Source organism: Mus musculus, chromosome 15, assembly GCF_000001635.26.
Source record: "Mus musculus strain C57BL/6J chromosome 15, GRCm38.p6 C57BL/6J".
Classification (NCBI taxonomy): Eukaryota; Metazoa; Chordata; class Mammalia; order Rodentia; family Muridae; genus Mus; species Mus musculus.
The window spans coordinates 36,538,270-36,560,527 of record NC_000081.6 but is presented as its reverse complement, the minus strand read 5'-3'; the positions used below and the strand labels follow the sequence as shown (position 1 = coordinate 36,560,527).

General features: G+C 47.4%; 1 protein-coding gene across 5 annotated transcripts in view; it reads left to right on the top strand.

Annotated features, from left to right (window-relative positions):
- The first annotated feature begins 398 nt into the window (after positions 1-398).
- Snx31 (sorting nexin 31) overlaps positions 399-22,258 on the top strand; it is a 56,068-nt gene continuing 34,208 nt past the window's right edge. For 2 of the 5 annotated variants that reach the window (XM_006520147.1, XM_017316726.1), the window contains exons 1-5: positions 4,914-5,080; positions 5,194-5,268; positions 13,633-13,747; positions 14,914-14,978; positions 21,121-21,231. In XM_006520147.1, coding sequence (XP_006520210.1) covers positions 5,015-5,080; positions 5,194-5,268; positions 13,633-13,747; positions 14,914-14,978; positions 21,121-21,231 — 432 coding nt within the window. In that variant the 5' untranslated portion in view covers positions 4,914-5,014. Of the gene's footprint in view, positions 518-4,913; positions 5,081-5,193; positions 5,269-13,632; positions 13,748-14,913; positions 14,979-21,120; positions 21,232-22,258 lie in introns of those variants that run through there. The other 3 variants (NM_025712.5, NM_001347022.2, XM_017316727.2) reach the window with 2 other exon arrangements.

Here is a 22,258-nt window from a genome sequence, read left to right as displayed (position 1 = left end):
CTCATGAAGGACAACATTTAATTGGGGCTGGCTTACCGTTTCAGAAGTTCAGTTCATTATCATCATGGTGGGAAGCATGGCAGCCTGCAGACAGACACTGCTGGAGGAGCCAAGAGTTCCACTTCCTGGTCGAAAGGCAGCCAGGAGGAGGAGACTGTCTTCTGCACTGTGAGGAGCTTGTGCCTGTAGTGGGTTGGCTTAATGCTGCTTGTATCTAATGCAAATTTGGGGCCCCTAAGACTAGTTACCCCACACATAGGACACTGAGTGACCCTGCCCCCAGTTCATTGTGATTGGTAAATAAAGCTGCCAACAGCCAATAGCTGGGCAGAAGAGCCGTAGGTGGTGTTGAGGACCACGAGGAGGGGAGGAGGAAGAAGCCAGTGCAAGATAGAAGAAGAAGATGCAGGAGAGGAGAAAAGAGAGGAGAAAGGAGAGCAGCCATGGCATAAGAGAGAGGAGAGTGTGGGCCTGCGTGCTGCCTAATTGGAGCTAAGAGCATCCCAAATGGAACATAGTAAGTAAATCTCAGGTTATTGACAGGGAAGTGGATTCTAACAACAAGGCGGGCAGGCAGCTGCCCCGCTATTGTGCTGCCTAAGGCATACTGCAAATACAAAGACTGAGCGTGTCTTTCTTCAGGGGAACTCAATAACAAGAGGTGGGGTAAAGAAGCCCCAGGCTGGGATTTTTGATATTTTTACTACGGGAGCCCTCAAAGCCCCTTCTCACAGTGACACACTTCCTCCAACATGGCCACATCTCCTGTGTAGTGCTGCTTCCCATGGGCCAAGCATATTCAAACCACCGCAGCAACTAACATAGTACTTCAATTTTCTTATGTATTTTTGAGACAGGGTTTCACTGTGTACCCAGTCTGGCCAGGAACTGAAGTTCCTCAGCCTTCTTAGATAGGATTACAGACATGTCCCATCAGGCCATGTTTGGCTCAGCTCAACCTCAAGTCTTGTCTCTTTTTCTCCAAGGCTCCTCTCACCATCTACATCCCTCTTGTCAGCCAACCTCAGCTGACACTTCCACTCTGAGTCCCTGGCTCTGATAAACTTCCTGTCCCTAGACTCAACTGTTGTGTCTGCTTCCGTGTAAGACTGTAGATGTTGGGACGATATCTAGCAGGTCTACCGTGGGTCCCACAGCCCAGGCCAGATTCCAGAGACACAGGAGATATATGCAGTATGAACCACCTCTCCCCTCTTGGCTGAAGGCCAGGCCACCTTCTGAGTTCCTCACTGAGGAGCCAACCTTCACCTTGCCCTACCACTCCCTGCCTGAAGATGCAGAAAGGCCGGTTGTGCCCAGTTTGTGTGTATTTAACCCAAGTCACAAATGCCATAGCTGAGTGGTTGCATTGGTTCAGCAGGTTGTCCTCATTTACAGTGCACCTGGTATGGCTGAAGATATAATTCCTTGACCCCAGCCCTGACTCTCATTTCTGTTGAAGAATCAAAATCCTCTTCATGGGTGTCCACAGGCAGACAGGAGGTCTGCTCCTCCTGTTTCCCAGGATGCTGTGGAGCATCTGTAATCCAGGAGCATCCTCAGGAGCCAACCAGAAACAGTGACTTCTGCAGCAAGGAAGGCCTTCTTCGAGAACCCTAGGGCTCAGAAAGGAGTTGCTGTGGTTCCCAGCAATGCTATGGAGGGAGGAGATCTGTCTCTGCTTTTAACCTGGAAACCTGGATGCTATTCCCCAAAAATCACATGTTCTTGGTTTTCACTAATTTATTTGCAAAAACCAAAAATGTTTCATTTATTATTTTTTTTTAAAATTAGGCCAAATGAGCTCTGATCTTCTATTGTTGGAATAGAGACCAAACTCACACCCAAGAACCCTGTCAGCAGCTGGGTGATGTGGAGCAGAGATAGACAGAGGGACAGAGACAGAGAGAGACAGAGAGACAGAGGGACGGCAGGTAGAGTGTAGGGATCACAGACCTATGAGGCATGGTGTCATGCTCCCCCCTTTCCCCCCCCTCCCATATCCCTGCATACCTTGCCAAGTGACCTAGTTTGGTTTTCCCATTCTCCTCTCAGGGTTTGAGTGTTTGTCCCTTGACAGCTGCAGGTCCTTGTTAGGTTCTTGAAATGCACAGTACCTCAGCTCCCAAGAAGGGGGCAGAACAGCATCTGTCTCCAGCCATGGCTCTGGCTGGGTGACTAATGACCTAATGTGAAGATGCTAACTCTTTAAAGTTTACAATGGTGGAAAAGCAATGTGCATTCAGCAGAAACACACTATAATAAAAAATTAATACTTTTTCAGTGTTTTAATCCCCGTCCCCCATTTACTGTGATAAGAATATTTTGAGGAAAGCACCTTAAAGGAGACAGGTCAGTCTGTGATGGTGGAAAAGCCAAGGTCACAGGCATGTGAAACAGCTCATCACATCCCACCCACACTCAGGAAACAGAGAATGATGCACATGAGCCTACCTCTGACACCTTCTGCGGCCTCGGATCCTGGCTAGGGAATGGCAACACCCACAGTGGGCAGGCCTCCCCAAATCAACCACTGCAGTCAGAATAACTCCCGCAGGCATGCTCAGAGGCCCATCTCCCAGATGATTTTTAGATCCTGCCAACTTGAGAATTAACACTGACCACCACAACTGGCTGTCGGCACATGGTCCAGCCCTCCCTGAGACTGTGGGCAGTGGAAGCTTGCACTTAGCTGCTGAATCATGACACTACCACATGCTGTCTCTCTAAGCTAGGGAACACACTTTAAATGCACTAACCACTTACCACTGTGTTCCTAACTTACCTTAGACTTATGAGGAATTAATCTCACCACAAACTGAGTAGTATTCTTCCATAAAGTTGTAAGAAGTATTTAGCCTAAAGTAATATTTGTAAAATATTAATGATAAGCCCCAAACTCACTCTATGTAAGTAATCCAAGTGAGCATACCAATAGAGCTAGATAAACACTTTGTGACATAGATATACAGCGGAATACTACTTAGCAATGAAAAAGGATGCAAATTATAAAATGCAACACCACTAAGCAAAAATAAATAAATAAATAAATAAATAAATAATTTAAAAAGAAGTGCAAACTCTGCATATGAGCTAGAGGAATCTCTAAATAACTATGCTGTGCAGAGGGAGCTGGGCCACACAGTACACACAGCCTGATTCCACTTATATTCAAAATGGTAAACTAAGCTATCATGACAAATCAGGTGACCTGCTGCTTGTGCTGAGGGAGGTGGGGGGAATTGGGAGACCTGAGCCTGGGACTCACAGAGTGGAAGGAGAGAACAGAGTTCTGTGAGTTGTCCTGTGACCTCAACACATTCTAGTAAATCCAGTACAAATGAGTAAATCTAACTTTAAAATAATTTAAAAGTTCCAAAGTCATGCTGATAGAATGATGGTACAAATACTATTATTTTTAATTTTTAAAAATTATTTTAATTATATTTTGTATATGAGTGTTTTGCCTCAATGGGTGTCTGTGCTGTGCACATGCCTGGTGCCCAAGGAAGGCAAAAACAACATCAGATCTCCTAGAACTGGGGTTATAGACAGCTGTGAGCTGTCATGTAGGTGCTGGGAATTGAACCCATGTTCTCTAGAAGAGCAGTGTGCTCTTACTCTGGCCTGTTTCTCCAGGTTTCCAAATGTGGTCCTTGAAGAGGAGGTCTCTGGGCATTGGTGAGAGCGTCAGACCACTTCCTTTTTTTCCCTGCTTGACCACTTTCAAATTCTGCAGTCAGGAGATCAATAACGCTGGTGCGAAGCTGACTCTTCTTTTGTTCCTTCCCGTCCCCTGGTCCCCTGTCGGAGGTGCCGCTCAGTCTGTTGACAGACAACTCACAGATGTACCCAGAGGTTTAGCTCCTAGGTGATTCTAAATCCCACCAAGTTCACAATCAGTTTTTACCATATTCACAAGTTAATAGAATTAATCAATATCAACAGTGAAAAACCAAGAAGTCGGTGAAAGATTCTGGGAACAAAGATTCCTAAGAACCCAGCCACGGAGAGCGGTATCTACTCAAGAACAGGGCTTCCCCAGGTAAGAGAGACCCAGGCCACATCCATGTTTTAAATTTCCTATAATGAGAGAAAGAAGACTTAAAAAACAAGAATAAGACAACAAGCCACTTCCAATCAAAAAAATAAAAATCATATGTACAAAACAGCAACAATAAACCATCAAAGCAGTGTTACATATGGACTGCACACCATGATACATTTTAAAAAGGTTAAGACAAAAACAAAACAAGAAACAAACAAAAAAACCCTGAGCCTAATGCTCCTGTGATAGGGTACTTCCAAGGTATACCTCCTTTCCCCTTTCTAATCTTAATCCACAGTATACTGTAGCCAGCGCTGGGGTGATGGGAAACTCCCAAATCATCAAGGCACCCTCCGTAGAAAATGCCAGGAGATCCGGTATGAGGCGGATCTGAATGCCATCTCATCCCCCTCACTCTGGAAGTGGACATTCTGTTGGTCACAGACAGGAGACCTGGCCCCTGAAGTGGCCCCTGGAGAAGCTCTGTTTCCTTAGGCAAGCTGCCTGGCTCTGATGATTTGGGGCAGGGTTGGATCAGTGACTTTCTGGCAGCTGTATAAAATGTTCATGTGGCTAGAGACAGGATTCTTAACTTTTGTGGGCTGAGCTCTCTGAAAATGAATTCGACACTGTCCCTCCCTCCCTGCACCACAGAGGCACGTTTTCCTCCTCAAAAGTCTCTAAAATTCCAGCCTCTGGCCTCCAGGGTGACCCTGGCCTGAGATCTGGCATCCCTGAGGTCCCTCTGAACCCTGATTGTGTGCGCACGTCTCTAGTCCAGCCTGAGAATCAGGCTGAGGTTTAGTGGAGGGAGCGGGGCGGGGCGGAGCGGGGCGGGGTGGGGCGGAGCCAGGCGCAGACCCCGCCCACCCGCAGACCCAAGGCAGGAGTGGGAGCTCAGGACCCAGCCCAGACTCTAGGCGGCAGGTCCTGTTCTCCACGCTGTCCCTGGTCATCGCCAGAGCCATGAAGATGCACTTCTGCATCCCGGTGTCCCAGCAGCGGCCAGACGCGCTGGGGGGCCGCTACGTGGTGCGTCTGGGGCCCGGGGTCGGTTGGGTGGGGAGGGGCTCGGTGACCCTGGGCACCTCCTACCCCAGTCCTCATCCTCGCCTAGGATAACAGGCGGGTGTCTGTGCTTTCAGTTGTACTCCGTGTACCTGGACGGGTTCCTCTTCTGCAAAGTACGCTACAGCCAGCTGCACCGCTGGGATGAACAGGTGAGCTTGGATTGTGTTACTCTGAAAGACATTGGACTGTGTGTGTGTGGGTGTGGTGGTGGTGGTGGTGGTGGTAGAGGAGGAGGGCTGGCTACAGGCTCCTGATTTGTGAACTATAGGCACTCTTTAAATCCCAGAGCTATCTCCTATACCAACATCTTCAACTTCAGGTCAGCCTTATAACATGAACAAGACCATAATGACCAGTTGCAGAGTAATAGCCTTCCTCTAGCCTCTTGCGCTCAGAGCCCTCAGACCTATCCCAGAGTAGAGTCAACTGGGACAAGTGTGCTTTGTACAGCTTCTAGTTCTAACACGGTCTTATCTGGCCCACCTTTCCAAGTCCCTTTGTTAGCAAACCCAAGACTCATGAGCTACATCGATACAGATTGGCTTGTGGTAGTCAGAAAGTGTCACAAGACTCAAAAGCATCTTATGCAATCTAGGGGGGGTTTCTGGGAGACTGACTGGGGCTTGGGAAGGGACTGGTCCAGGAGCTGTCTTCCAAGCAGAGGATGTGACAGTGGCAGATAGGAACAGGGGGTGTAAATAGGCAAAGAGGAAGAAGATAAAAGTCAGGCAGGGTGGCACATTCCTGTAGTCCTAGCCCATGGAAGACTGAGGTGAGGGATAGAGAAATCAAGACCAGCCTGGGCTACACAGACTTGTCTCAGACCTAAAAGAAAAGAGTGTGAGGGGGCTGGTGAGATGGCTCAGTGGGTAAGAGCACCCGACTGCTCTTCCGAAGGTCCAGAGTTCAAATCCCAGCAACCACATGGTGGCTCGCAACCATCCGTAACAAGATCTGACTCCCTCTTCTGGTGTGTCTGAAGACAGCTACAGTGTACTTACATAAAATAATAAATAAATCTAAAAAAAAAAAAAAAAAAAAAAAGAAAAGAGTGTGAGGTGGATAGGAAAACCAGATTAGCTCAGAATGATGGGGGAGCTGGGGAGGCCAGCACCTGGCAAGGGGAGCACCCAATGGTCTGCAAGGCTTTTGGAGTTCCCCTCTTGCTGATGCTCCCTGTGCAACGGGGTCCCCACAAGCTGACATTGCCTTCACAGGCTTCTTCAGAGCTGGGGAAAGTATCCCAGGCAAATCACGGGGGCGTCAGTTAAACTGGCTGTATTTATCTAAAGGCACAGAGAGCTGAGCCAGCCAGAGAGCTCACACAGCAGATGTTACCAGGGTTCAACATCAGAGGGTCAGCTGCAGCCCTTGAGGGGGTTTTGCTGGGGACAGGGCTGCAGCTGATGCTGTCAGAGAGCACAGGTCACATGGCACCTCACAGAGACCCTTCTTTTTATCAGACTCAGCCTTTTATGAATTACCCTGGCTGACAAGAACTCAGGAACGTGCCACCTGGACAGGAACTCCTTCTTATTCCTACAGGATAGAAAGTCAATTCTTTAATTTTTTTGAAACAGTCTTACTATGTAGCTCTGGCTGTCCTGGACCTCCTCACTATGAGAGATCTGACCCTGCCTCCCAGGGCTGGGATTAAAGGTGTGTGTGCCTCTGTGCCTGGTTAAATTCAATCCTACAGCCAAATCCCTTGTTAGCAAAGTTATAACCTTTATTTAACATAATACACATAGAGTGTCACACAGAGCTTATAAGGAAATAAACTGGCAAGGACTTTATACGCCCCTCTTAAGTATACACAGCCTTTCCTTTTTTATGGTACCTTATATTTGGTCAGACTAATAAGAATTTGGGGCTAGCAAGATGGCTCAGCGGCACTTGCTGCAAAGCCTGTTAACTTGAGTTCAATTCCAGGAACTCATGTAGAAAACCACTAACTCCTGCAAGTTGTCCTCTGACCTCACGCATGAGCTCCCACTCCACAATCAAATAAATGGAATTATAAAAAATTAAAAGGATTTTGGGACCATTCCACTTCCACCAGAGAGAGGGAGAGGGAGAGGGAGAGGGAGAGGGAGAGGGAGAGGGAGAGGGAGAGGGAGAGGGAGAGGGAGAGGGAGAGGAAGCAGGCTGTGGTGGCCCATACCTTTAATTCTAGCACTTGGGAGGCAGAGAGAAATGGGGATTTCTGAGTCCAGCCTAGTCTACAGAGAGCCCCAGGGTGGCCAGGGCTATACAGAGAAACCCCTGTCTCAGAGCAGAACAAAAGTAAAAGAAAAGAAGAAGAAGAAGAAGAAAAAATGGCAGAGAAGGATCTTGAAAAACCCTTGGCAACTTTTGCCAGACTTGGAGAGGACACACACACACACACACACACAGAGTCACACAACACAGTCACACAGTCACTTACAATATTCTCTCTCTCTCTCTCTCTCTCTCTCTCTCATATACATATGCACATGCGCGCGCGCGCGCGCACAGACACACACACACACGGACACACACACACAGACACACACACACACACACACACACACACACACACACACCAGGCTGAGGATGCACCCACTCAGCAGGTAGATCACTTGCCCAGCACATTTGAAGCCCTGAGTTTGATCCCCAGTTTTTGTGAAGCAGGCATAGTTCAAGATCATCCTCAGCTACGTACTGAGTTCTAGGCCAGTCTAGAAAACAAACAAAAACCAAACCAAACCCCTCAAACAGTAACGGAGTGGGGGAACCGAGTTTCCCTTCTGAGGTCTTTCATGGAGGCTTTGATGAGTCTGAGGTGAACTCTCCAAGTCTTGGGATGCTAGTGACTGCCACAGGCAACTCCACCTGAGACCGGTGAGAGGCCTGTGCTGGTAAAATTGAACCATGGAGATGAAGGTTGACTTTTGGCAGAATTTATTCAACTCACTGAATATTTCCCATCCCCCCACCCCCGCCCCAGACTTCCTTCCACAAGATTTCTTGAGGAACCTGTCCTTGCTGTAAAACCTGCTGGGTGGTATTCTGCTCCATGTCAGGCCCTAGATTCTCCACCATGCTGACTTTTCCCACCTCCTGACCTCAGGGGGGCGGAGGGGGGGGCGTAGATTCAGACAGATGGGTGACTCAGGCAGCCCTGTTGTCTGAAGGCTGCTGTGACTAGAGCCGATTAGAGTCTAATGTCTGTGACAGTTATGTACACAATGGAAGATAATTCCATTTTTGGCATCACTTGATGAGCTATCAACTAACCAAGACACAGTTGCATGCAAAGAAGACAAATTTCTGCTTCAGTGAATGGCAGCAACAGAGATGCTGAGACAGTGTCCCGGTTGGTGGAGCAGCTAGCTGATGGCGGGCAGCCTTTTGAGTCTTTGGCATGGCAGGGACATTTCCTTGAGTTTAAAGGATACATAATTGCTCTGAGAATATTTGATACCAGGATCAGATGAGAGCTGGGTCTACAGGGGTGAGGTTGGTGAGAGGCAGTGGGGCATGATGGGAGCTATTATGCTGCCTCTCAACTGATAATTGCCTGAGGACGTGACCCTGTCACTTCAAGATCTTCTCATTTTCTGGAGGGAATCCAGAACATCAGGGTGTTTTGTTTTGTTTTAAAATAAGCTTAATTTTTGTAGTAACAGTCTTAGTTTATAAAAAAAAAAGTACAACAGTTTCTACACACCAGGCATTCAGTTTCCTCTCTTCTTTAAACCATTTCAAAGCTTTATTTTTTACATGTTTTAAACACTTGTTCATGCTTTGCCTGCTGCATGTGCTCCATGTGTGTGCTCCACCCTCAGGTTTCAGAAGAGGGCATCAGATTCTCTGAAAATGGAGATGTAGACAGTTATAAGCTACCGTGTGGGTGATTGGAATCGAACCCAGGCCCTCTGGATGAACAGCCAGTGCTCTGAACTGCTGAGGCATCTCTCCAGCCTGGCATCCTCTATGTTAACACCTTTAGTGTGTACACTTGTTACACTGATCCAGTCAGCAAAGATGCACTGTTATCAACTGCGTCCATAACTTATTCCGACTTGACTAGTTTATATCTGATATCCAGTTTCTGTCCAGGACTGGGGAGCACTCCACCCCGTGGTCATGTCCCCTTTAGCTCTCTGACGATGGCAGTTCTTTGGATTCTCTGTGTTTTTAATGACCCTGACAGCTTAGAGGGCTGCTGGTCAGATCTGTGGAAGTCCTTCTATTTGGAGACTTTGTTTCCATCTGATGAAGAGTGAGCAGTGGGGTTTGAGAGTGAGGACCCCAGGGGTAACCGAAGCACATTCTACCCACATTGCCTCAGGCGTCTGCCAGGCTAAGGCGCTCACTGCTGATGTTGCCCATCTCATGGCTGAGGAGGCATCCATCTGGTCTTCCCATACGAAGCACCGCCATCCTCCCTGCCCCCCCCCCCCGCACCCCCCCCAATACTCTTTGGAAGGATGTTCTGTGCACAATGTATCCTTAAGTTAAGCAATGGGAGTTTATGTTTCCTGTTCACACACATTGTCGGGAATTCTTCTACACCAGACGCCTGCCTGTTCTCTCCTATTCATTTATTCAGGGTTTAGTTAGATCATCACGGAATGTAGGCTATTCATGGTTTGGATTATGCATCAATGCTGCTTTGTCTTATTGATCCGGTTGTTTGAGCAATGGCCACAGGAGTGTTTCATTTGGTTCCCATGTCTCTTTTATGTTCAGCTATTGAACACGTCCATACTTTCTGCTCCAAGGTGGTCCAGGCTCCGTCTTAGAACAGGAATTTCTCCATGAATCTGTGGTGGCTTTCAATGAGGAGTGAGACTCGGATCTAGGTGCAGGTGTGTTCACTGCCGCTACAGTGTTGCTTCCAGGCCTCCCTGCAGAGCTAGGAAGGAGGCACCATGTGCAGTAGCCCAGGCTTTCTTACCCAGGTTTCTACCACTGTCCGATCCCATTAGCTCCTTCTCTTACTGCTGCCATAAAGTTCAGACAGAAACAACCAAAGCAAGGCAGGGCTTATTACGGCTCATAGTTTCATAGGGCATAACCCATCATGGAGCGAGGACATTCATGATGATAAGAGCATGCAGCCGAGGCTTGTCATATGAGCCATTGCAGCCCTGAGCCACAGTGTGTCTAACCCTCATCGCCCATTCCTAGTGACCTACTGCTGCCGACCAGACCCTGCACCCAGATGACATAGAAAATACCACCAGCTCAAGTACCGGTGCCAGTGGGGGACATTGCACATCCAATCATGCACCATTTGTATCTTAATTACACTAAACAGGAGTTCATAGTGAAGCGTTTACATGGGTCACTCTAGCCTCTTGCTCTTATCTATAAATTCACTCCTGCAGCGAGAAATCTGGCTTGAACCCTGCCCCTCACCTACTGCATTGCTTGAGTCCGTATGCTACACAGTAGCGTGAGCATTAACTCACACGCCCCTGGAGAACAGCTTCATCAACAGTTCAGTGCTTATGCACAGTGGATTTTTGTGCATTTCTCTTGTGGACCCCACACACTTCTGTCCTGTCTTACATATTGCTAAAACCCCCCCCCCCCCCCACACACACACACACTCCTTCCAGCGAAGTGGTATGGTGTGTTTGTAGTGCGGAAAGAATCTTCTGTTACATGCTGTGTGCCATCCTGAGATTCTCCAGGCTACCTAAATGGTTCTAAAATATGGCATATGCCAAGCTCGTTCTACAAAGTTTAGCTTGCCTGGATGAGTGTGGTATATGCTACCCCAGGATGCGGTTTTTGCTCTAAAATGTGTGCTTTGCCTGTTCACTACTCCTCTGTCCCACAGCTCTGGCGACAAGGGACCATTTTATTCTATTTATATTTTTGCCCCTTTCAGATGCTCACATAATGGAATTCATACTTTTTCAAACTGGCTTCTTTCATTTTTAACATGCATTGAGGCTCATCTGTGTCTTTTTGTGGCTAGATCACTTCTTTTCATGGATGAGCAATATTCTATTGTAGGAAGGAGATCACCATTTATCCACTCATAGTTTGAAGGGCATCTTTGCAGGGTTCCAGATAAAGCAATTTTTGGGGGTTATTTGTTTGTTTTTTGAGACAGGATTTCTTTGTGTAGCCCTGGCTGTCTTGGAACTTGCTCATACTGTAAACCAGACTGGCCTTGAACTCAGAGATCCACCTGCCTCTGCCTCCCGAGTGCTGGGATTAAAGGTCTATGCCCCACTACCCAGTTACAAGCATATTTTTTTTTTTAAAACCTGTTTTTTTTTTTTTAAAGATTTATTTATTTATTGGATGTAAGTACACTGTAGCTGTCTTCAGACACACCAGAAGAGGGCGTCAGATCTCGTTACGGATGGTTGTGAGCCACCATGTGGTTGCTGGGATTTGAACTCCGGACCTTTGGAAGAGCAGTCGGGTGCTCTTACCCACTGAGCCATCTCACCAGTCCAAGCATATTTTTTTTAAAGACGTATTTTCTTGTTTGTGCATGTGCATGCGTGTGCATTTGTGTGCATGTGCCCTTGGAGGCCTGAAGAGGCTGTCGGAGCCCCTGCTACTGGAGGTACAGGAAGTTTTGACCTGTCTGATGTGATGCTAGGAAATGAACTCAGTCCACTGGAAGAACAGAGAGTGTTCTTAACAACTGAGCACATGTGGTTTTGTGTGTATGTAGTCTTTAAATGTGTTGAGTAAATTGTTTCAAGTGTGACTGATGGATTCTATAGTAAGACTATGCTTAACACTGTAAGAAATGACCAAACTGTTTTTTGTTTTTGTTTTTATTTTTGTTTTTATTTTTGTTTTTTTTTTTTTGAGACAGGGTTTCTCTGTGTAGCCCTGGCTGTCCTGGAACTCACTTTGTAGACCAGGCTGGCCTTGAACTCAGAAATCCACCTTCCTCTGCCTCCTGAGTGTTGGGATTAAAGGCATGCGCCACTATGCCTGGTTCCCAAACTGTCTTCTAACGTGGCAATAATATTGTGTATTCTCTGCAGGATATACTTTTAAAATTTAAATCACAAAAATAAATGCTGGCATCAAATATGGGTTCTCTAGGAATTGAACAACAGCCAAGCAGTAAACAGCAGGAAGCCATGATTCATTCATAGTCTGACAGTTAGTAACCTTTCCATACTCAGACCAACTTTTGGCCGTTAGAAATGTCTGTGCCAATAGAGATGCTGTATACACGCTCTGTCCAATAGCAACTTGTCACATATCCCTGTCCATCAAACACTTGGACTGTGGCTTGTATGACTTAGAAACTAATTTAATTTTTTTAATCTCATTTAAGTAATTTAAGTATAACTTTACTTACATGTCCTTCTCCACAAAAGCCATAGTTATGTAATTGTGGAAACCATCATTTGTATTAAATTGCACCACACAAGTTCGAGGTCCTTGGAACGATTCTGCCTTTGACTTGGGTGGTGAGGTGCCATGGAGGATTTTGAGCAAGGCAGTGTGAGGATTCCACTTACATTTTTGAAGTATTACTCGAGATGCTCTGTGTTAGAAATAGATAGGAGGCCACTCAGAGAAGCAGAGAGACAGCTTAGCAGGCTGCTCTCATGACCCAGGATCTAGAAGGTGGTAGCTTGTACCGGCTCAGTGGTTACTGCAGTGGGGAGAAGTGGTCAGGATCTCCATGTGCTTTGAAGTTAGGGACTCCGTGAACTGTCAGATACACACCGTGATCATGGCCAAGGCGACTAAAACTAAACAGAAGTTTAAGGTCTTGTCTGTCTGTGGCCTCCTTTCCCCTGCAGCTGGTTTCAGCAGGTTTCATCTGGTTTTAGTCTTTAAGCCAGGGGCTCTGGTCACAGTCAGGTTTCAGCCCCTTTGCCTCCCAGGTGCAACACTGACACTTGAGTAGTTTCCTTTACTAAAACAATAAATAATTTTTATTTATTTTCTATGAAAGCGATTGTCACTGTAGGGTTCAGGTCTCTAGTCAGAGGAGGAAAAGGGGCTGCCTGGACTTTATGTTGGCCTTGTGGGACTTCTGTAATTAGCACCACCCTATAGAAATGACACAGAAGGCACAATTTAAGTTTAGGTGCCACCTTAATAAGAGTAAAAGGAGCCAAGAATGGTGGCACACAGCTTTAATCTGACTTAGAAGGCATCTAAGGAGTATCCCTATGAGTTTGAGGCCAGCCTGGTCTAGCACGTCCCAGAACAGCCAGGAATACAAAGTGAGATAATTCAAAAAATAATCATCTGACTCTAATCTCTGATCTTTCCTATATAAAATGTAAGGACATGCATGTCATGAGTGCCAATCTTTGGCTTCCCCAAAGCAAGACTGGAGTTAGCGCTCTGGGCTGCTGCGGGGCACACACCCTAGAAGACAGTCTTCTGAAAGATGCTCACGGCCTCTTTCCCTTCCTTTGGCTACCAACAAGGTTAATTTTATGTTTTTGTTTAAATAAAGTGCTCTAAGACAGGGCTTTGTGTCTCATCAATTTTGCATTAGTGTCTCACAGTGGTTGTGTCTTGGCACCTTTCAGCTGAGACGGGTGTTTGGAAACTGCCTGCCCCCTTTCCCACCCAAGTACTACCTGGCAATGACTACTGCTATGGCTGAAGAGAGGAGGGACCAGTTGGAACGCTACCTGCAAAATGGTATGTGCTTGAACTCTGTTTTATAGCTTTATAGCTTTATTGCAGCGTAAGCTCCTCATCACAAAAGCCGTCAAACCATCACCACCATCTAGTTTTAGACGTTTTCCATTATCCCGACAGGAGACTTCATGTCCATTGGCAGTAATGTCTGTCTGTGACTTTAATTTTTCAAACCCTATTTTTAATGATGGTTCTTAAATGCTTTAACCTCCCTTCTAGCCCACCACCCACCAGAGGTTGTGGGAAAGAAAGGATACGGGAGAAGTAGACCTGTTTAAAAAGGTTTTTTGGAGCAACTCCTGCCTGCGTTGTCTGGAAATTGGCAGTTCTGTTCACAGGTCAGCGACCACGACTCGATCCACTTGCAAACATTTCACCAGCAGTCCAGTTTGGCAGAGTCGGGATAGCAAACACGAATCAGGAGCAGTGGCACTATTAGCTGAGACAGCCAGGCCTTAGCCTCAGCACAAGTCAGCAGGAGGGACCAAGGCCAAAGGGAAAGTTCTAGGCTTCTCTCTCAGAGAAGCGAAGGTCAGTGAAGACTAACAAGATTAACAAGCATTTAGCTATGCAAGCAGCCTAGCTCAGCCTCTGTCACTGTCCGCCGAGTCCTTTTTATACTCCCTCCAAACATCACATGTCCTCCACGGGTCTTGCCTTGCATGCGAGTCTGTCTCAGCTGGCATCACTCGGTCAATCAGCCCGAATCTGCAGAAGCAGCAAGAAACTACGGCACACCACCAGGTTTTTGGTGCATTTCTCTCTATGGAGTTCCGACAAATGGTGCTCAACTATGCTGTAAGGTGGACCAATACTTGTGTTGTTAGCAGAGAGCTCCTACCATGTGATGAAAAACTCAATTGGTTCTTTGGGAAGACTTAAAATATTCGGATTACCAAATGTCTCATGAAACCTACTCTCTAGAGCCAACCAACCCGAGGGTAACAAGGTGACTTCTGAGCAGAGTGGGTGGCTGGAGAAGAGTGGGGTTCCTGAGTTGGCTTGATAGGCTCATATTGCCAAGGCCACCTCAAGGGGGCAGACTGTCAATTGTCTTGCATCCTGGAAGGCCACACTGCGAGGGCAAGATCTCAGAGTTCCTGGGAGATGCAGTTAACAGACCACCTCAGCCTGTGCTCACCTGGTCTGCTTCCCATATCTTTCAGTAACTGCGGATCCCCGTGTGACAAGGAGTGATGTCTTCACTGAGTTTTTAACACTGGTGCAGCTGGTAAGCTTGTTTTCCTTACTAAGGCTGTCGCCCTCGGCAGTCAGTCTGTTTCCCAGGCGCGCATGCATTTCAGAACTTGGGTAAAGTGGTTTCCTTTCTAGTAGTCTGGAGGCTGCTTCCTGTTTGAATCCTACAGGGGAGATGAAGTGTGCCTCAGATTTTGGTTTACAGCTTAAGCAGATACCTTGTTCTGTAGCCTGAGAGCCTCAAATGCCCACGCTGGTCCCCAGAAGGGAAGAGAATGAGCTGACGTTTTAGTACTTGGGTCCCTGTACTGAGATGAGACCCAACAGCTGTAGCCAAGGTCTCCAAAGGCACTGTGGTGCAGACATGGGGCAGCAGGCCATGCTGGCTGCTGCCTGTCTGTCTTTCTAACTTTAATGTTCATGGACAAGATCCAGCCTGAACCATGTGGCCTAAGGCAACCAACCCTTTTCCAGGGACTCTCAAAGGAACCACAAGTCCCTCACGGTGTAAGCTGAAATTTTGGTAAGCCATTAGGTCAGGAAACCTTTCGCTCCTTTGTACGTGTGCAAGCATTTTTGTGCCTGTACTTGGGACCTTGACTGACCAGGAAGAGAATGGAATTACACAGTAAGTCAGTCATTATTGGATCACTGTATTAATCACTTTCACACTGCTATGATCAGAATACCTGACAGAAACAAGGACAAACTGCTTTTATTGGCTCAGGAGAGGGTTTCTGTCCATCGAGGTAGGGAGGGCTCAGCATCAGGAGAGAGTGCTGCTCAGACCACTGCAGACAGAGAGCAGAGAGCACAGCAGTGGAACCAGAGCTGGTAGGTAAACTCCTAAAGGGTCCACACTCTCCTGAAAAAGGGCCCCCAGGTGGGAAGCAAACGTTTAAACCTCGAGCCTGCCAGGACCTCCTGTCAGCTCCTAAGAGGGAGAGGAATAATACCTTGATCAGAATCACAGAGACATGAGGAAGCTTTACAAACACAAGGATCCACCTCTGTGCACGTGTTAACTGACCTAGTCAAACAGAGAAACGAACCACGGTATTAGTGGTTTGATTTTTAAGTACTCTTTTTCTTTCTTCATGATGACCTGTTGGAGCTCACTGTATGTTAGCACATATAAACATAAGCTTGAGGCTACGTTACAGCTTTTGCCTTCCTGCATTCAGAAAATATCTCTTATGAGTTATTAGTGTTGTAGAATTTTGTTTTTGTGTTTAGTTCTTCCAGGAACTTTAAAGGGTTTTTTTTTCCCTGATTCTGGATCTTTAGTACTTTGATTTCCCAATGTTCTAGGAGAGCTTTGCCCAGCGGCTGTCCTTTCTGCTGTCTCTCTTCTGAGCTCTGATGTCTGTCCCGGCTTCGTGCTTGTCTCCCACTGAGCGTTACCAGCTCACATTTATATTAATTCCCCAACCTCTCAGCCGGAGCCTCTCTCTGCTCTCTGTCTCTATATGGAGACATGTCATCTCCACCACTGACCTTATGTGCACGGGGCCTCCTGCTTCCTCTGCACGTGTGTGCCATGTGTTGGCCATACTTTTCCTCCCTTGCATTTCTTTGATTGGTCACAGCCCAGTTCTTGTCAGCTCATCGGCCCCATCTCTGCAGCTCGCTGTGCATGCTGCTGGAAGGTGGCTGTCACTGAGTCACTGGAGTGGGTTAATTCTGGATCTTGCTTCTCATTTCTGAGCCTTTTCTCATTAATGCTCTGTCCTAAGATTAGTGCAGTCTGGTCTGTCTAGCAGCAATGCATAAGCCACAGTGTCTCTCAGGGACCCAGCAGCTTCTGTCCACTGCAGTCAGCAGCCCCAGACCCAGCCTGGTGACTGTGAATCTGGCTCAGGAGGCAGGCTGTGATGGTCAGATTTTAATTTCTGTGACTCTGGGTGATACATTCAGACTCTTCTTCTCCCCTCCCCATTACCCTCCCTCCCCCTTCCCATTCCCCTCCCTTCTCTTGCTTTCTCCATCCCATTCACTCCACTTCCCAGTCCCCACTCTCCTTTCCTATTCTTTGAGACAGTGCTCACTTGAGCTTGCAATCTTCTTGCTTCTGCCCCCAACTGCTGGGATCACGATGGCAACAACACTGGTTTTGCTTAACCTCTTTACGTATGGTTTCTGCAGCTGAAAATGGGGAGCAGAGCTCCTGCCTCTTGGGGTTGCTTTGAGGGTTAAACTAAAACTGTCTGGCATTCACTGGAGGTACGGTGCTCAGTAGGGGGTCAGCACCCTTGTGACTGAAGCCAGGCCTGTTCCCTTTTCTGGATCCTGCTGGAAGGCAGTTTTTAGTGATCAAAAAGTGACACTTATCTCTTGTGATGGTCCCTGAGCGGTGCTCATGGCTTGGCTGAACCCTGAGACGGCTTAAGTAGAATGGATTGTGTCCTCTGCTTCCTGCGTCATGGCTACTATGTACCACTCTACTACACTCTCAGACTGTCCTGGGCTCAGGCCTGGGACTCTGGCAACTTTCAAAGATGGCTTTTCCTTTTTTTTTTTTTTTTTTTTTTTTTTTAAGATTTATTTATTTATTATATGTAAGTACACTGTAGCTGTCTTGAGACACTCCAGAAGAGGGCGCCAGATCTTGTTACGGATGGTTGTGAGCCACCATGTGGTTGCTGGGAATTGAACTCAGGACCTTCGGAAGAGCAGTCAGTGCTCTTAACTGCTGAGTCATCTCTCCAGCTCCCGGCTTTTCTTTTTGATGTTTTCACCTTAACTCCAGAAGGAGCACAAGGCAGAGGTATCTTCCTCCTAAATGTGCCTGCCCTTACCCCTTTACCCCCTTTTTTAGGACTGAGGTCTGAACCTAGGCACTTGCTAGGCAACAGTCTGCCACCGAGCTAAGTGCCCAATGCCTTGAAGTTGTCTTTAAGAGATGTTTATATTAAAAATTTGGAAAGAAAATTAAGTTTGAGCTGGGAAGGTTGTCCTGTTATACACCATGTCTTGTTTTATCTCATATCTTCTACATTAAACCAATATGTATTAAGGGGTGACTGTCTGCCAGCCCTTCTCTAGAGACACAGAGGCACCAGTAAATGATGGTCAGGCTGGCTCGTGGCCTCTGCTCACTTGGGGTGAGAGAAAAATCTCCAGGCATATAAATAAATGTCCTAGGCCTGTGCTGCAGTGTCCCAGGAATACAGACTTTGATCAAGCACTCTGGTGCATGGCCCCAATGTTGGAGAGTTAGCAACCTGTCACAGCCCTGGCACAGCATTGGTGGGCCCTGCTGGTCCCAGTGGCTTTATACCCATTTACCTGAATGAAGTCCACACATACTGTTGTTGCTATGAGGTACTGTGAGACCTAAGACGAGGGACCATGGATGCTGTCTTAGGGTTTGACTTTGTAAACAGACTCCATCACCAAGGCAACTCTTATAAGGACAACATTTAATTGGGGCTGGCTTACAGGTTCAGAGGTTCAGTCCATTATCATCATGGCGGGAAGCATGGCAGCATCCAGGCAGGCATGGTGCAGGAGGACCTGAGAGTTCTATATCTTTATCCGAAGGCCACTAGCAGAAAACCCACATCCATAGTGACACACCTACTCCAACAAGGCCACACCTCCTAATAGTGCCTCCTCCTGGGCCAAGCATGTACAAACCATCACAGTTGGGAAGGTGTTCTAAAAAAGGTGATGTCTAAGCTGGTCTTGAAGGTTTCCAGAGTGGGCATGAGGGAGAGTATATATTCTCTAGCTACCCCTCTCATAGGGTATAAGAACCACAACAAAGGTTCTTGAGGCTTCTTTGTGGGGCTCAGGGCTGGCACTTGTAAAAGGAAATCAGTAGTTGGTTCCCATGGAGTGTGGGTCTGAGTCTCACTGTACCCAGTGCTCAGGCTGACCGCCCACAGGAGCCAGGTGATGGATCTGCAACACACAGAAGCCATCAGTGCAGAAAAGGAGGGACTGCTGAGCTCTCGCAGTGAGGTTGCCCCACTGAGCTGCTGGGAGACTGAAGAGCCGAGATAAGCAGGAGTGTGGGGTCTGCCAGATGGCAGAGAAGCCCACCAAGCAGGCATGAGGCAGTTTTGCTGCTAGAATATTTGATAAGTGTGGTGCCTGCTGTCTCTTAGTGTTTAACACCAAGTAGTCACGTGATCCTTTCAGGGCTCAGGAGCAGGGGGAGAGCATGAGAAAGGTTCCATCGAGGGCAACTTTTGTTCCCCGTCTGCAAAAGTAAATTGGATTTGACCCTATGCTTGGTGCGCCAGGCTCTGGGTGCCCTCTTATTTCTCAGTCTGTGAGGAAAGAGGTTTATTTTGGGTTGACCTGCTTCTAGTAAGCAGAAGACCTGGATCCAAACCCACAGAGCCTCTGATCCTTTGTGCTGCTGAGTGTTTCTGGCGAGTGCAGCTCCCTGTGCCTCCATGTAATCGTCCCTGGCTTGTGTATCCAGGATTCACTCCCCAACTGACCATGCCCTGGATTTTCGTTCCGTGTGTACTTTAGAAACAAAGGGATTTTGAAAAGGCAAAGCTAGAGTCTATAGACTGAGGACCGCTTCATGTTCCTGCTTGACAAACTTCAGCATGCCTAGGAGCCATGAGAAGTGGGTTAGAGGACAAAGGAGGCCGAGGAGGCTTCTGTGCCCTGGGAACCAAACGCAACTTCCTTATTTAGGCAGTTTGCCCTACTGGGTTATTGTTGGGGACACCAGGAAGTCACGGGGCCCCCTTTTCCAGAAGCACAGGTCTTCCATTTCCCTGGCAGTGAAATGATAGGGTGTGTTGTGGAAGCAGCAGAAATGTGGCAGATGTGAAGTCATGACTGTGCTTTCTTGGATTAACTACCTCAGGAACGGACTTCTCCACTGTACAGTCTCTGAGATGCCGCAGATCAAGCCTGGAGCTTTGTGCCTTCCAGATATGAACGATACCAACTGAGATGCTGGAGCTTTCTTGACTCCTTTATTTAATATCTGTCACCACTAAGTGAAACCAATGTGACTTTCTCCTCAATCCTACCTCTAACAACAGAAAAGCAATAATTGTGGCAACTGACTGTCTGTGATGAGTTCTGCTCCTGTTTCTCCAGCGTCCCCTCCTGAGCCCTTACCATATCCTCTGAGGTGGATGGCATTATACTCCTTACTGTAGAGCTGAAGGAATGAGGTATAGAGGGAAGTGATCAGACCAGATTTACACAAGGTCACATGATAGCCAGGGATAGACGAATCACCACAAGACACCCCAAAACAGTGGAGTTGAGAGAACTTCCAGGACAATGAAGACATGGAGGTGCTGAGATGACAGAGACCCCACAAACCTTGCCCTAATTGTCTCTTCCATCTAGCTCTTTCCTGGACATCTCCTTTATAATATGCTGGCAATAGTAAGGAGAGTGTTTCCTCAGACTCCTCAGCTCCTTCAAGCAAACTGTGGAGACTGAGTGTGAGTCGTGAGAGCCTCCAGAATTTGTAATAAGCTGAGAAGAAAGATGGGCAGCCTGAACTTCCCAGGTGCCTGCAGTAAGGCAAGCTTGTTGTGCTGAGACTTAACTCATAGTGTCTTATATGAATGCAAGGCAAATCATCCCAGCATTGAGCTGAATTTCTGAGTGCCCATCTGGTGTTCAGGTGCTGGAAAATTCAGCTAGGTAACATGGTGCATGCCTTTAGTCACATTCTGGGGACAGGTAGATCTCTGTGAGTTCCAAGACAGCCTGGTCTACAGAGAAAGTTCCAGGACAGCTAGAGCTATATAGCGAGACCCTGTCTTGTGGAGTGAGGTGAGGTGAGGTGGTGTGGGGTGAGGATGGAGTTGGTTGCTGTGGGGAAAAGCTCCACCCATCGTGTATGCCACAGAGCCAGACTTTAGGGTACTTAGACATGTCTAAAGTATGTTAATTCAGAGTTTATCAGCAAGATATGGATGATTTTTAGCAAAAGATTTACCTTCCAAAATGGATGCTCTATTGTTTATTTGGAAGCAATTCAGACCTCACACTATTGCTCTGCATTGACGCCTTTGCAGAGCCCCCTTCTCCTCTGCTCAGTCCTACAAAGGACCTCCAAAACCTCTGCACTGGGTGCTGGTTCACTTCAGGCATCATGGACCTGCACACGATGGGGACAGGAAGGGAGTGCTAGGCCTCTCCATAATGAGTGTGGAAACTGACGTCTGTGGTTTTATTTATAGCACACATTGAATATCACCATCCAGAATGTCGAGCTGGCTGTATTCCTGCCTGATGGAAGGAGCATTAAAGTAGAAGGTCTAACATCAGATACGGCTGAAAGGGTCCTGGAGGTAAACTTTGCTTGGCCCCAGCTCCTAGAAATGCAGAAACAGGTCTTATGAGGCAGAGACTTGGATGAGGTGAGATTACCTTCCAGGAGTTCCTTGTCAATTATTTTACTCTGTGGACGATGTATCTGCAGAGGTGCTGTATATAAATCACCCACAAAGGGAAAACTGACTGAGGAAGCCAAGGTATAGCCCATCCTCAGGAGCCTGCTCGATTTTATCCTTCCTAAAACCTCTGAGGGTTTTCCTAAGGCTGTGGCTACCTCCCTGGCATCCAGCAGGCTGGACCCTGGCCATATACAGAAGATTCTGTCTCAGGATGCCTCGTGTGTGGGACTGGGAAGGAGGGCAGTGCCTGGCAGAGTTTGGAACAGCCATACCCAAGAGGGCAGGGGCAGGTCTTGCCTGGCAGAGAGTGGCAGGGGGTTTCTTGAAGACTTTTCTTACACACACAGGAAGCCCTAGAAGCCATGTCCAGGGGTCTAATGCCATGCTCCAATGCCTGACTCGAGTTTGAGTCAGTTTGAGGATGACAGAGATAAGACCCTAGAGCATCCCCTCTGCTTCAGATGTGGCCGTCAGCAGCTCTGCCTTGCAAGGCCTTGTCCCTCTGCCCAGCTGCACTCCAGGGGCAATGCCTTCTTCCCAAGCCGAGCCTTGAGCGTGGAGGCTAGGTGGGGGAGAACAGAGGAGTCTGTGGTCCCCACTGAGGAAAAGTGAATGGAGGTACATTTGTGGGTTTTCTTTTTTAAATTTTTTTGTGAGACCACATTTTAGTAGTAAGCATAAAACCACATATTTTGAAATGAAAGCGGCTGAAATGAAATGATTTCAAAGAGGAACACCCTGGACCTGGAGTTGGAGGTTCCATGGAGTCATGGTTGCAGTAAGTTACAGTTAATGGTTTACACTGGACAAACTCACAGCCAATCACACTTGACCATGGCAGGAAGCATCTCAGAGAAGCAGGCCTGGGTGTCAAAACAGGACACCAGCACGGGTGATTTTATACGCCACTGAGTAGTGGGAG